The 16,077-nt window shown below is 42.8% G+C and overlaps 1 protein-coding gene across 5 annotated transcripts in view; it reads left to right on the plus strand.

Annotated features, from left to right (window-relative positions):
- LOC124234372 (rho guanine nucleotide exchange factor TIAM1) overlaps positions 1-16,077 on the plus strand; it is a 277,654-nt gene that overhangs the window by 228,275 nt on the left and 33,302 nt on the right. For 4 of the 5 annotated variants that reach the window (XM_046651731.1, XM_046651729.1, XM_046651730.1 and 1 more), the window contains 2 exons: positions 6,131-6,234; positions 15,537-15,716. In XM_046651731.1, coding sequence (XP_046507687.1) covers positions 6,131-6,234; positions 15,537-15,716 — 284 coding nt within the window. The remainder of the gene's footprint in view (positions 1-6,130; positions 6,235-15,536; positions 15,717-16,077) is intronic. The other variant, XM_046651733.1, reaches the window with a different exon arrangement.

The following is a 16,077-nucleotide window of genomic DNA, read 5'->3' on the forward strand; positions in this document are numbered from 1 at the left end:
TGCTCCCTCTCTGTGCTGCCAAATAGTTCCTGGGCACCTCCCCTGGGCCAGGCGGTGGGCTAAATGCTGGGGAGAGAGGAAGTGAGATCCCTTCTCTGACCCCTTCAGCTACCTCTCAGCCTTGACTTGGCTTTCTTGAGCCATCTGTTTGCATGTGAACTAGTTGGTCAATATGGGCAGCTACCTCCAGGACAATGAAGATAATTCTTTCACTGTCTGTTGTTAGAGGAAAGTCTCTTATATACGGTGAAGGAGAAGCTAGAGTAGGAAGTTGCAAAACTGTTTGTATGGGCTTTCCCAAAAAACTCACTAGTGTTGTTATAGATAAGCCTTTTCAGCTGGGAGGTGTTCAGAGAAGGCCTTGCCATATGGGAGCCAGAACCTGACTTCATTTTGAATTCCCTGTTCCTGCTGGGCTGCTGTCTCTCTTCAGCTTTCTTGAAGTGCACCACTGTCAATTCCTGCCTCTCTGACTTCCTTTGATTACCAAATTCCCCCAACCATTTAGTGATTATTGATTGCTGTGTAAAAACCAACTCAACAGCAACCATTTAATTTGCTCACTTTTCTATGCTCAACAATTTGGGCTTGGCACCGCTGGGTGGTTATTCTGCTGTCCTGGCCTGGAGTCACTCATGTGGCTGTCATCTGGGCTTGACTGGGCTGGCTTAGGCTGGCCTCAGTCATGTGTTTGGTGACTGGTTGGCTGGGTCCCAGAGGCTAGCTTGGGGTTTCTTTGTATGGTGGGCACATGGTTCCTGGGGGGCCAGACCAGAAACCGCAAGGCCATTTGAGGCCTTACCTCAGAATTCATATAGCCCCACTTCCATCACATTCTGTGGGCCAAAGCGAATCACAAGGCCAGCTCAAATTCATCAGGTGGGGAAGCAGAAAGAAAGATCCGTGCTTAGAGGGATGGGGGGAATCATCACTGTCATCTTTGTAAACTGTCTGCCACAAGCTGCTTTGCCCTTTCTCTTTATATCTTATTTTATTAATTTCTGTCTTCAGCTAAGGGCAGAGGCATGGCATGATGGAGTGTAGAAGAGTATACACTTCAGAATCAGATATACCTACAGTTATCACTTATAGTTTTTTATATTCTACATATTAATATGTTTGCCAGTTATATGTGTTGAAGATACACATATACACACGTTTTCTCGATCTATAATATACCTTATTGCATTTATAGTGCCTTTGGACCAAGAAAAGTTTTAAGGTTAATGGAATCTTATTTCCTATCTCACATGGTTTGTGCTTCTATATCTTGTCCAAGAAAGCCTTCTTTCCCCGAGGTAACAAACATTGTCTTCTGTATTTTCTTCTAAAGGATTTATAATTTGGGCTACTCACGTTCTGGTTTATACCTCCCTGCTACTCATTTTTGTGAATGGTATCAATTAGGGTCCAACTTTATATTTGTCCATGTGGATAAACTCCTGTCCTAGAAACATTTATCAAATATTCCATGCCTTTCCCCCGGGTCCACAATGACACATCTGCTGTCCATCACGATTCCACATGTGGGTGGGGCTGTTTCTGGGCTGTCTCTTCTGTTACTGGGCTCTCTCTTCTGTTAGCTCGTCTCCTCGCTAATTCTGCACTGCTTGACATTACTGCAGCTTTATAATACGTTTTGATATCTGGTAGGGAAAGTACCCGATCTTGTTTTTCTTCTCTAAAACTGTCTTCGGTTTTGTTGACCTTTGGCTCTCTCATAACAAATTCAGTTCCCAAAAAAATGCTGCTGGTGTGGTCTGTCTGAATACACATCCTTTAGTATTTGTTGAGACTTAATATTGTGGCTTCATACGTGGCCTGTTTGTATAAGTTGCTAATCCTTGGGAAAAACATGCATTCACAAATCCTTGGGAAAAAGGTTTGAAATACATTCATGGATCAAGCTCAATAATGATTGATGTTCACATCTTCTATATCCTGACTATTTTGTATCTATCCTGACAGTGTCTATCCTGGCTAAATCTATTTTGTGACATTTGTAGAGCATTCTTTACATTTGTCTCATATATATTTTCATCATTTTATTTTTAATCTTCTATGTCTTTATGTTTAGGTGTATTTCTTGCCTCTAGCTTGTAGGAGGGGCCTCATTTGACATGGTTTTTCGTAACTAAATATGGAGTTTAAGTATTAAGTTTAGCCTACATTTGTTTAGAAGATCCATATGTTTTCAGTCGTTTCTATCATCTATTTTGCTGTCTTTTTCTTGCTTGTTTTTCCTTCTCTTTCTTCCCCTCTTTTGGTTTGAATTTCTCAATTCAATTCCACTTTCCCCTTTCAACTTACAGAATCTAATTCTATTCTTTTAGTGGTTGCTCCTAAAATTTTAACATGATTCTTAACATCATGGAGGCCAAAGTTAGTCTTTTTATTTCCCTCTTGAAGCACAGAAGGACTGTGAAATGATTTAAATGTAATCACTCCTACCATTCTTTTAGTTGCATCTTGTATTTTTTTTTTTTTTTTTTGTGGGGGAAATTTTCCCCTGCTAAATTTTTGTTCCCATTTTTCCCTTTTTTTTCCCCCCCCCCCCCCCCCCAAACCCCAGTACATAGTTGTATAGCCTAGTTGTAAATCATTCTAGTTACTCTGTGGGATGCTGCCACAGGATGGCTTGGTGACCGGTGTGTAGGTCCATGCTCAGGTCCCAAACTGGCGAGCCCCGGGCTGCTGAAGCAGAGTGTGTGAACTTAACCACTTGGCCATGGGGCCGGCCCTGCATCTTGTATTTTTGTAACTCTCAAATGCCATTTCTGGGGGCTATGTGGGGTATTGTGTTATACACGAAGACTTAACCTGTGTGTTTATTGGCTCCTTATGCCAGATTGTGTGTGTGTGTGTGTGTGTGTGTGTGTGTGTGTGTGTGTATTTCCCCACCCAAAGTACATCCTTTAGAGAATTTTTTAGTGAGGTTCTGTTTATGGTAAACTTTCTCGCTCTTTGTTTCTCAGATATTTTTATAACATTCTTCTTGAATAATATTTTAGACGGAAATACAATTCTATATTGATAACTTCAGCATTTGAAGATTGCCTTGCTATTGTGAAGTAATATCTTCAGGTAGAGCTTCTGGTTTTCTATTCTTTCTTCAACTTTTATTCTTATCTGTTGGCTGTTTAATCTCAGTGGTTACAGTTCTCATTTCTAAAATTTCTATTAATTTACCTAGTCTTTTTTGAAAGTATCTCTTGTTTTTTGTTTCTTTCTTTAGTATTTAAAGCATACTCATTTGATATTCTCCATCTGGTAATTGCAGTATTACTCCTTGGGAACCTGATTCTGCTTCTTTCTGTGCTTGTAATAGTCGATTCTCGGTTCTTATTTGACCAAGTTTTATCTCTGGGCATTTATTACATGATACCATCGTTAAGGCCGAATCCCTTCAGAGTAGATTCATTTTTGCTTCGGCCTGATGCCCTTGGAATACAATTCCAGAACGACTTTAAGTTAATTCTTCATCCAGAGTGTCGTGGACTGAATGTTTGTGTCCGGACAAAATTCATACATTGACGCCCTAACCCCCGATGAGATTGTTCTTAGGAGGTGGGGCCTTTGGGAGTTCATTAGGTTTAGATGACAGTGGCCCCCATAATGAGATTAATGAGAGGAAGAGACCAGAGCTCTCCTGGCACACACACAGAGGAGGTCATGTGAGCATATAGGGAGATGGCAGCCTTCTGGAATAGGGCGGTCACCAAGAACTGAGTCAGCCAGCACCCTGGTCTTGGACTTCCGGTCTCCAGAGCTGAGAGAAATGTCTGCTATTTAAGCCCCTACTCTGTGGTCTTTTGTTGTAGTAGCTTGAGCTGACTGAGACATTAGGGTTTCCTGGATGCAGTACACAGTGAAAGTTTGAATCCCATTCACCATCCACAGTGAGGCCAGCCCGTGGTTATCATCTGAGGGAAGAAACCTCCTTGCTCCCTCCCCACTCTCCTAGCCCAGAGTATGGACAGAATTCGATAGGCTTCCTTTTCTTTCTTTTTTTTCTTTTGCTAGCGACTACCGTTTTCTTTTACATCTTTATAGACTAAGGTTGTAGCCGTTCACGGGAACCATCTGAATATGGGACATTCAGTTCTCACTCTGCAGCCTGCACTGACCCGATGCCAGTTTTCTGTCTCCTGGCTTCACAGTGAAAACCGAAGGCTCAGGGCTGTGGTTCCCCAGCCGGGGTGGTCCTGCTGCTGGGAAACGAGTGGTGCATTTCTGATTGTCACAGTGACTGGAGAGCACTAAAGGTCTTCAGTGCCCAGGAGCCGGGGAGGCTGTCTACCTGCCAAGTACACAATTTTGCTTTCAAAGAATTGTGCTCCTCCTAACACCAATGCTTTCTTCTCTCCCTTTGGGAAACACCATTCTAGGGTGTGGGGACTGGTGGATTTCCTCAGCACTCCATGCCACTGGGACTGGCCCACTACTCCAGCTTCCTTTAATTTCTTCATTTTGGTTTCTGGGGATTTCTTGGAGCTCAGCTTTATGTTTCAAAAGGATTTTGTTATATATTTGATTTAGCCTTTCTAAGTGTTTTGTAGAAGTAGGGTTTTTTGCTTGCTTTTCAGAAGACCTAGCCCACAGTATCATTAACAGTGAAAGTGTTTTCATTCATTTTGCAGTATTTCGTGAGCATCAGCTAGACCCCAGGCATTGTGTTATCCAGTGGGGATATACAGGGTCCCAACCTTCATCTGGGGGTGCCATTCTGCAGACTGCCATGTGAGAGGTGCCCCTGTGTGCCGTGCAGCTGGCCATCCTGGTTAGGGCTGAGTTGAGCCGTGGTTCCTGCCGTCTCAGAGACTAGCACCATTAGCAGTGTCCCTAAATGAGCTTTTCAGCTCTTCCACATTGGCAATCAACTCTTCCCCTTCTTTCTGGTCCCAGCATCTAGGTCTTTGCCCCCATACAAAGTATTCAGTCATTTTTTTTCCCATGGAGGTGACGGTATGCCATGGTGGATGTCCACCAAGTTAACGGAACTTCTTTCTTTGACCGCTACCATCCTATCATAGAGGAAGCAAGTAGGTAAAGAAATGCAAGAAAATTAGATCCAGAGCAAGAGGTGGGCAACAGCTGGAAACCTCCAAGCCATACAGGTGTGTTCACATCATTGGTGCTTCATTCCAGAGGCGGGGAAGGGACCGGACCGCAGGACGCAGCCTTGGAGCAAAGTTTGCTCAGAGGTCGGCTTCCTCCCTGAGTTTCTCACCCAACTTAGAATTTGAACAGAAAGAGAGGCCAAGCAGCTTATAACTACAATGGTGTCCATGGAGTAAGGCGGCCTCTTTGTAGAGTGAGGTTTCCATCCAGAGTCCAAAAGTGGCTCCTTCCACTCTCATTTCCTCTCTTTCTTTCTTTCTCCCTCATCCGGTTATGTGATAGTGCTGTCGTCCCTGATCCAGTGCCAGACTGGTTTGATTTCCACTGTCTCATCAGACTAGCTAGAGGTTTTTAAATGACCAGAGCCTTGCTACTCCAGGTGTGGTCCATGGATGTATAGTACGAATGGGTATCATCTTGGAGCTTGTAAGAAATGTAAAATTTTAGGGCCAACCCAAAATCTGATGAATCTGAATCTTCATAACATGATCTGCCAGGGGGTTCAGACGCTCCTTAAATTTGAGAAGCCCTCCAGAGGAAAGTGATTGTAATGTTCCCTCCCTTCGCTTTTGATAGAATATAGTGGGGATTACGGGACAGTGGTGTTATATGATGTTTATAGTTTGCAGGACTTGGCAAAAACAGATGTCACAGGTATTATGGACTGGATGTTTGTATCCCTGGGTCCACCTCCAGATACCATCTCATTGGGGGTTAGGGCTTCAACCCATGAACTTTGGGGGGGACACCATAACAATTATTATATATTATAAAATATAAATAAGAAAAATACACTATATTAATATAAATTATATTAATATAAAATAATAGTAGTAGTGATAATAAAAACAGCAAAAACTAGCATTTATTGAGCCAAGATCATGGAGCTCACCCTTGGAGGGTGAACACTATCTGTACGTGTCACGAGCTTGACCCCATGTGCCCCTTGCATGGGCCTGGCTTTTAGCGGTTCCCGTTGACCCACATTTCTCCTGCTTTCGTCTTGCAGGGCACGGCCCCTGCAGCGAGCAGGGCGGCAGTGCTGAGGTTGCTCCGGAGGAGACCGAAGGGCCGGACCTGGAATCCTCAGATGAGACTGATCACAGCAGCAAGGTGAGATTCTCATTTTCACGTCTCCCGTCTTGAAGCACCCAAGAATCACAGCTGACGCGTCACCTTTGCAGCTGTGTGTGGTTAGAAGGCCTCTCCACGGGACCACAGTGTTTTTACTTCTGAGATTTTGCTAAATAGGATATGAAATCCAAGTTACAGCCTTAATAACAAACCCATACGTGCGTGTAGAGGACCGAAATCACTCTTAATGAATTGAAGTCTCATTTCATGCTCTTTCCTTCCCCTATCTGCATTTGCGTGTGATGAAACAGCATCCAAAATGCGTGTGATGGGGTCAGTTACACTTTCTTGCTATTCATCGGTTCTATAATGAACTCCTTTTGCATTGTCTGTCTTCAGCTCTTGTTAAAGGTGAGCATCTTTTACATTGAAGGGAAAGAAACAATTTTTTTATTGATCCAAATAGAGCATTCCTTGATTGACTGAGCACTGTGAGAAAGTTCTTATTCTCTCTCTTTGGTGCATAATTCATCATGCTTTTATCCCATGTCACACAGAGTTCTGTGGGTCCATAACCTCTTCTCATCACAGCCTCCGAAGCATAATTTAAAAACTGTGTTACCTATATCCAAAGGACCCCTCTCCCATGAAAGCCATTGAGTGTGATTATGTTTCTGTATTTCTTCACCTTTTTTAATAATGTTGTTGACCTATTTATGTTGATCCCGCTACCTGTCTTTTTTTTTTTGTGACATTTACCAGTCACTTAACCTGAGCGAATCACATAACTTTGAATTAGACCTTTGTTTTCTCATCTGCAACATCAGAGTGACTCTTGCCTTTGTCCACTGACCGGACGATTGGATGTGCCAAATAATGTAATTATGGGAGACACATTGATAATGGAAATATACTATTCAAATGTGAACCATTATTTTAAAAACCTACATTTTTATGTGTGTCCTTTTTAATCTCTTTCTGTATTTGTATTCAGTCATGTGTCACTTAACATAGTTCTGAGAAATGTGTCAGGCAATTCCATTGTTGTGGGAACATCATAGAGTGTACTTACACGGACCTAGATGGCGTAGCCTACGACACACCTAGGCTCTATGGTACTGATCTTATGGGACTGCCATGGTATACGCGGTCCATTGTTGACTAAATCGTCATTAAACAGTGCGTGACTGTATCTCTGTAAAATTTTCTTGAATGTATGTTTGACTATCTTCAGTGTCTGTTTTACCTAGATATGTTTCTCTTTTATTCCCATAAAATCATCATTCTCAGTGTCTTTTTAAGTTGAGCACAGTATAAAATTTAACATTTTAAAGTAATTTACATATTTATAAATTTCATATTTATATGAAATATTTATATGAAATTACATATTTATAAATTTATAAATTATAGACTGAAAGGCTTTATGTGGTTGGTTATTAATTAAAAAGCAACTGAATGGAAATACACACGTCTCAGTTAAAGCCAGACAAACTAACAAAAACTGGCTTAAAGTTGCTTTTTATCTTTGTGGCTCTTACCTTCCTTTTACCTATTTTTGTTGGGGTGGGGGGTCAGGGAGGGTCAGTTGCCCTCAAGAGAAACAAATATTTCCACACTGAGGTAAGTTGCTTTAAAGGGTATTTATTAAGTTATTCTATTATTGAAACTAAAAATGTTACTTCTCAATTTCTTATTTGATTTGGGAATACGTTATTTTTTCCTGTATCTAAAACATTTATTTCTCCATATTTTTTAGTCTGGATCACTTTTACCTCATTGTAATAGCCCAGTGTTCTCATCCCCTTGTGGATTTTGAGAGATTGTTTCTGTTTTAAATACAGTGAGTCATGAGTCCTGAGCAGAGTCCTCCGTAATATCAGGTCTGGCAGAGAGTGGAGAGGAAGGATGAGGCCCCAGGGTCTGGTTGTCTGACCCTGGCTGAGTCTCTGACTTGGTGCCTCCTTCTCCGGAGAACAAGACCCTGAAACTCATCTGGAACTGACAGGGTCAAATGTAGGAACAGGGGACGCTGTTCCTGGATTTCCCTGTAGAGATACACGGTGCGCGTTCATAAAAGAGAATTTCTTCCAAATTATTGACGGGTTTGGGTGATGATTTGGGTATTTTTAAAGATTATGTGGTGGACTGCATTGAAACCATAGATTCATATTCCTTTTTGCTAGATTGGACGTAGTGAGCCCTATGTGACTCTGTACCCTGAAATACTCCCTAGTTTGGGTTTGATTCAGATTTTATCTTCTTTATTTGAACTATTCTGTTATGCAACCCAAGTTACTTAACTAAAATAGCCTTTAATGAGTTAAATTTCTCACTTTAAGGTTTTTGCTTTCAAATATCCAAATTGAGCAAATATTCTTGGAGAAAGGGTCTTACTGTGTATTATTATGGTAAATAAGAGCTAATACTTATTTAGTGTCTTGTATATATCTGTTCCATATTAGCTTATCTCACCCTCACAATATTTCTCAGAGAGAGATACTGTTATTCCCCTTATTATATAGATGATGATACTGGAACAGAGGTTAAGCAACTCCTGAAGGTCACACCACTCTGAGATGGTAAAACCAGGCCTTGTGTTGTTAACTGCTATGTTAAAACTACCTTCTGGACAGATTGTTAAAGTCTCGTGTTAAATACTAAGTTTCAAAAAAGGAAGGAATTAATTAATTCGCGGTGCTATAAGCCAGTTAGATATATACCCTTTAGCCACTTGAATATTTTACTGATGTTGAAGCTTTCAGCGTCTTTTTTTTAAGTAAGAGCAAGCATATATCGTATATTTCTTGATTAACATTAAATATTTTTTTTGCTACGTCTCCTATATCAGTGTGTAATTTTTCTTGAGAATAAACCAAACATTAATTTTTTTAAGTTGTGAGCTGTCTGAACACAGAAGGGTCATTTAGCCTTAATTTGAATGCACCAGACTGGTGTAGAATAGAAAAATAAATAAGTAAAGGAATAAATGAAATGAAACAACTAATCATCTTTTGTTCCGGTTGAACATGTGAGGACTCTTGATATTTTTGTTTAATATTTTTGCTGTTCTTCCTGAATGAATTATTTTAGGAAATATTGGGCAGGATAAAGAGAATGTATGTTGGAGTTGTATGTGTTTTCTGATTTTTTTAAATGGCAGTTTTTGCTGCACACAGCCTTTGTGGGTTGAGCAAGTAAGTAATTGCCAGCTTGTTGCTGAGCGGTGGTGGCCCTGGAATGTCACATGTAGTGGGGTGGGGGTTGGGACTTTCACACTGCAGGGCCAGCCTAGTGGCCTTTCTCTTTGTGAGCCACCCCCTTCCTCTGGTGGGGTGACAACCTCAAAGGGCCTCCTCACCAATGGCTGCTTGTCCCCCAGCTTCTAATTGAAAACTCTTGTGTTGGAAATGAATGCTAATGAGCTGCAGGCTGTGGTGTCAGGCGTTCCTGGCGCCCTGGCAGCTGTGATGTTGTTTTCCATTTAGCAAATGTATTAGAATCATTTCCAGAACATTTCCATTCTGAAAGCCCTTTTTGCTTTTTCATCCCAATTCGGATGCTCTCGGAAATGTCAGCTTTGGTCACCAAGCATTAGCGGACCATGTGAAAATAGAAACTGTTAAAAAAAAAAAAAAAAACAGTTTTGTTTTTCAGTGCCTGCTCCCCCGACTCAGCGAGGGGTGTCTTCAAAGTTGCGGGAGGAGCCGGGCGGGTGTAAGATGCCCGTGCGGTGCCTGCCGCTGGCCAATCAGCTGATCCCGTCCGCAGAGCCAGCCGCTCACATCCCGGGGAGGCATTTTTCTGCTTTGGCTTTTGCTTCTTTTGGCTCCCCCTTTCTGGAACTTTTGTTGCTTAGCCAGGTGAAATCAAAGCATGAATTCCTGTCCCCCGTGCAGCCTTTGACACTTTCCCAGAGGGCCCGGATGGGAAGTGGGTGCTGCTCCCCGGCTTGCATGGTCGCTGTCCTGTCTGTTTTGCGGTGCAGCCGTGGGTTTTCACGGGAGAGCCGGCGCGAGCTCTCTCAGAGGATGCTCTCCTGGGAGCTGAAAGGTGTTTGGTGCTCTCGGAATATTTTCGAAAACTTCCGCTTCTGTGCCGAGCACGTCAGGTGGTAGAATTACCATGAGGATATATATTCTCGATGATGTCTGCTCTGTGGAAAATAAAGCGCAAGGCCAGGATTGAAAACAATGACAAGTCCGGTGATTCTATGTATCGGACGCTTCATCTGGTGAGCACGTTTGAAATCTAGCAAGCCTTGTTTATGTTACAATTTTCCAGCTGAATTGTTTCCCTACCCAAAGGTTGTTGATTACGCTCCTCCCATTTTCCCCACATTGTATCCTTTTTCCCTCTAAAGCCTCTTGTTGATAAGGAGTATATATTTTAACATGGGGGTGGGGCGTCTTTAGTTGGTGTGAAGTCTTTCTGCCTGACATCTTTCCTTGTATCTATTTTTTCATTCTTAAATGGCAAGAAGATGTATTATGTATTTTTTAAACTGTGTTATTTAAATTGTTCCTCCTTTCTTTTGGTTGTTGAGATTTGGAGCATGTCTGTGTTGGATGTATGGCAAAGCTCCTCCTGCTCGCCCTGGATCGGGTAGTCTGACTGTCCAGCCGGCATTTCTGGAAGGAGAATGTTCAACTTGCCTCCTGTAAACTCTCATGTGCTTTCGGCTTTCTTTCTGCTGACTTGAGATAGAGGTGGATGTCGAAGTGTTGGCTCAGGGGATGTGTTCACGGGTTAAGGTCCGCTGGTCTCTATTGGACATGTCAGTTCCTGCAGTAAATGTTGACTCCCTAATAAGAAAATTTAGTGGGTTGATGGTAAGGAGTAATTTAACAAAATCAACTTAAACTTTTTAATAATTTAATATTAACATCAGAGTCTACTGACTATTGGATTTTGTGTCATTGAATGAAACTTGAACTTTGACAGTGAGTATGTCTCGTTTACTCAGATGTGTTTCTTGGATGTTTCTTCTTCAAAGATTATTCTTCAGGAGACCGAGAAGGTGGTAGAGAACTCTAGGGGTTACCATTGTATATAATGGTCTTTGAAATGATGGAGTACATTGCCTTGGTGTTTGTCCCTAAAAAAACTTGAATAAAGGTTATGAGATTTTTAGGCTGCTGCGGCCCCTTTAAATCTGTAGGATGTGTTAAATCGGTCAGACTCAAAGGGACAGTTTTAGGACTCGGAACTCATCTAGAGATAGAAGGTGCCTTTAGTGGTTGCATAACAGGAAGAGCTTAAACAGTTGGGTAGCTTGAGTCGATAGTGTGTACTTAAAAGTCTGCCCCGTCTCTTTTTTGTACTTTGTTTTCATCTTCCCCAGGAAGAAAGCGATATTATAAATGCTGAGCTTGATGCTGGCCTCAGCAAAGTGGCCTGTTTCCTCCTGCAGTTGCCCTATTCGTGTCTGTGTGTTGGTTGGATAATTCTTTGTCCCGACAGGGGAACAGTTCTGCTCCCCTTTCTCAGTTTTAAGCTGGCAGCTCTGAAATGCCTGGAAGTGCTTGTCTCTGCAGTCCTCAGGTTGGGGAGGGGTCCAGGCTTCTCCCATTGGAGAAGGCTTAGCTGTCTTCTCCCTCTTGGTGATCCTTCTCTGCTTGTCTCAGTTCTAGAAAACTTGGCTTTCAGGAGCGAGCTGAGAACCTCCGATGGCAGCTGCTTCTCTGGGCACTTCTGGCCTCAGTGCTTGGTGTATGAATGACGGGATGCCACGTAACACTCAGTGGTGGAGTGGGGAAAGCACCGCACTGCATTCCTCTTACATCCTACGACATGCTGAGCTACGTAGAGATGGTCCCCATGGGTTTCGATGTAAAGAAGTGGGGCCATAGTAAGGGGGCAGGGCAGGGGACTTGAAAGCGGGGTCTCAACATGTAAACTCTTTAGATTAGAGGCGTTCTAAGAAGACCTGCATTTCATACCTCCTTCTAAGGATACTTTTTGGGTAATATTTTAGTAAAGCAAAATTCTCAAACTTGATGACAGCCTTTTCAGTTCATCGTTTCCTAGCAAAAATTCCATTAAGAACCTTGTAAATAACACCACTTGACAATATAGGTATTATATATAACTTGTAATTCTGTTTTATTCTTCTTTATTTAAATAACGTGGAATTGACAGTAAACAGATTACATCCGTTTCGACTCGGTTTCTTGTGGTAAACCTGAGAGTTTACAGCTTGACTCAGAGAACGGGGCTGCCAGCGGAGAAGCAGCTCTGCCCCCTCCTCAATTTCAGACACCACCTGGCTAAATCTGTCCTAGCCTTAGGAATGTGTCTACTGAGGAGGGGATGCCTAAGGCTGTGAACTCTCAGAAGAGAACTCAAGGGAAGTTTTAGGTGTCCCCTGGGATGCGGAAGGTATTTCCTGATATAATTGAGGACTTGGCTCAGGGTGGAGAAAAGTGAGTAACCTGTTTGGGTAGGAGAAATTGGGTCGGAGGTGGCTAGGTGTAGAGCATTAAAAGTCCACGTCCCACTAACCTAAGCTTTCCTCATGGGCCTGCTTAAAACGAAGGATGCCAGACCTTAGAGATGGTGAACTTTACACAGGCAAAGTCAGGACTCCTACTCACACTCATAAAAATGGAAATCTCAAAGTATTTATGGTGAGACAGAGGGAATGAAACCCCAAAAACGCCATCCCATACTTTCCATTATTATACCCAAATAGAGTGAGAATGGCAAGTCAAAGTGGTGTGACTTGGAAGCACAAAGCGAAGCATCTTTTGGAATTTCCTGCCTTTGGTGTGTGTCAGAGCCCCAAGGTGGTAACCTTTGCCTTTTCTTAAAGTGTGGGGCATCCTTGGTATAATATATGAGGACGCTGGATTTCACTTGGCAGCTTATCTAAATGATAAAGCTGTAGAAAGATGTACTGTGTCTCTGATGGGCATTCAATGATAGACTTATCATGACTTGTAGCTTTCATATTAATTTGCATATAAAGGACAGGTGGCTGTTGTTATCGTTGGGACATTTAGAAAATCACTGTGTAAGCAAAGGTACCAGTTATACATTTGTTGTGTCGGGTTCCTGTGCCGAGTGCCAAGTCAAAGCAGCAAAGGAGAGTTTGGGATAAGCTGGAGGGCAGGGCACTTAGTTGTCAGCCGTTACCATCTGTCCATGGGATTTTCATTTTGCTGAGGTTTTTCTCCCCCCATCATGTCTATGTTATAATGCAGTTACCTATTACAGTTATCATTGGGTCATCTAACAGATGCGTGGACATTTTTGTTAAAATGGATCTACTTGCTCCTTTTAATTTTCAAGACAAAGCTATAATTTACCTGTATATTTAAGGATGATGTTGAGTTCACAAAACCCTGACATGGAAACAAGCTTTGATTAAAAACAAATTATCTTTTTTTTTCCTAACTGTCTGAAACACAGATCCATAGAGAACTTGAATAGTGCCACTGACAGGTGACTAATACTTTCTGGCAAGTATGACCAGTGTTGATGCTGGTAATAAATAAGCTGTGGTAATTGTAAGATAATTGGAATAGTAATTAGGGATTTGCTCCTGGCTCTCCTCTTCCCTGTCCTGACTTTGCTGCTAAGGCATCCTTGTTAGGTTCTCACTTCCCACTCCCTTGTACTGTCTTTATTCCAGGCTTCCTTTTCCTTGGGATGTTCTAATGAGGGAAGGCCTGTTAATGTTAGCTGCCCTCCTCTGTGTTGAAAAATTGCCCCCATGGAATACGCTTTAGCTTCTCTGCCCTCCAAAATGTCAGCCTTGACTTTCAGCCCTGTGTACCATCTGTTTTGGGGAAGATATTCTCATCTTCCTCCTGGATAGATGGGTGAGAGAAGAAGTGATTCTTTATTTACACAGGTCTTTATTGGAAATACTTTATGCCTAGGGATGAATTAGACGATAGTAGCAGAGAAGAGAAGTATGAGAAGGCAGCCATGACCTTCAAGGAGATACCCATCAAGCATTTGTCAATGAGCCAGCCCTGATGGCCTAATGGTTAAAGTTGGGCACATTCCACTTCAGTGGCCTAGGTTCGGTTCCCCAGCCTCAGAACCACACCACTTGTCTGCCAGTAGCCGTGCTGTGGTGGTGTCTCACATAGAAGAACTAGAAGGACCTGCAACGATACACAACTATGTAGTGGGGCTTTAGGGGGGTGGAAAGGAAGAAAAAGGAGAAAGATTGGCAACGATTAGCTTAGGGTGAATCTTCCCCTGCAAAAAACAAACAAAAAAAATCATTTGTAGAGCAGTGCATTTGAACACATATTAATAAGCTAGATTTTGTGCTACAAAAGAGCCTCTGGAGTAATTCCCCAGAGAGCTTTAAAAAATAGTGACACTTGCATGTCCCATCGCGGAGATTCTGATTGACTTGATATGGAGGGTGCACTGGGCGTTGGGAGGTTTCCAGGCTCCCCAGGTGATTCCAGTATGCACCCAAGCTGGAGAACTGCTGGTCCCACAGGGTTCTCAGCAGCCTCCCTACATCCCTAGACTGATGCTTTGGAGGACTGTTTTGCTTACCTTGAAAAGTTGGCATTTTAGAATCCTGGAATCCTGAACTTCCACCTGAATCATCCCGGACATAGATTAGGTAGAGACTGGGCTCTCCCATTGAGGCCATGCTCAGGGCCCAACACCCTTTATTCCTAGAGGGCAGTGGTATCTTTCTGCCTTTGGTGAAGCTGGAGAGGTAGAAACTTTTTTAAGTATATGGGTATCTTTCATTATCTGGAAAATTGCCTCAGTGTCCGTTTTTAAGAGAGCCAGGAAGAATCTTAGCTTATAAAACCATCTTCCAACATTGCAAAGTAAGTATGTACAGAACACTTAACTGGGAGTCTGATAATGAATGATCCTTGTATTTTGTGTAAAATGCACTTAAGTTCTCTGTGTCTCTGTCTCTTCTCTTTGGGAAGCTTCTTGCAGTGGTTAAGAACACAGGTTTTGAACCACACTGCCTGGTTCAAATCCTACCTCGGTCATTTTTGAGCTGAGTAATCTTGGATGAGTTACTTAACCTCCCTGGGCCTCCATTGTCTCAGCTGTTATGTGGGGATGCTAATAGCCCTTACATGCCATGTAGGAGGATTAAATGGCATCGGACCAGTGCCTGGTGTGCAGTGAGCGCCCAGTCTGTGTCAGCAGTTGTTCCTATGGTGGTTGTGAGCATTCAGTGAGCTCTCATAGGTGTGGAACAATTTGGGGAAATGAGAGATGTAATTCGTGTGTGTCGGGTCACTAACCAGGAAGAACACCGTAGGAGGGTCAGCTGTCAGACAAGTCACTCTGCTGAGGGATAACTGCGTCTGCCTTGCCTTTTAAACTGTGCTCTGAAGAGTACGGAACAGGTGGCCGCATTTTGCCGCAGTCTGCATGAGATGAACCCCTCTGACCCGAGCTCATCTCCCCAGGACTCGGCCGGGCCTCAGCTGGCCACCATGAGACAGCTCACGGACGCCGACAAGCTGCGCAAGGTCATCTGTGAGCTGCTGGAGACGGAGCGCACCTACGTGAAGGTGGGTCTGTTCCCCTGCCTCCCTCCTCCCGAAGCAGGGAACGTGGTGTGGTGGTACTGTTTTTGACTAACCACAGAGCCAGATCACGGTACTGAAGAGTAGCTTGGTCCCTCCTGTGAAACTTGGCCTTTGTTCTGAATGTCGAGGTCTCCTTTTGTGCTCTAAGGAAGCACGTCAATTCCTAGAGAAATTCATCGACGTATGTAACTGACCGACTCACTGAGAAAGGAGATAATGGTAAAGTAGTAAGTGGTCCTCTGACCTTTCTAAATATGTTGTTGAGCTGATACTAAAACTGAATTTGATTTTGGAAAAATTTAAGGCTATTTATCTTAAAAATCTAATTTGAGGGGCTAGCCTG

Source organism: Equus quagga, unplaced genomic scaffold (genome assembly GCF_021613505.1).
Source record: "Equus quagga isolate Etosha38 unplaced genomic scaffold, UCLA_HA_Equagga_1.0 73442_RagTag, whole genome shotgun sequence".
NCBI classification, from domain to species: Eukaryota; Metazoa; Chordata; class Mammalia; order Perissodactyla; family Equidae; genus Equus; species Equus quagga.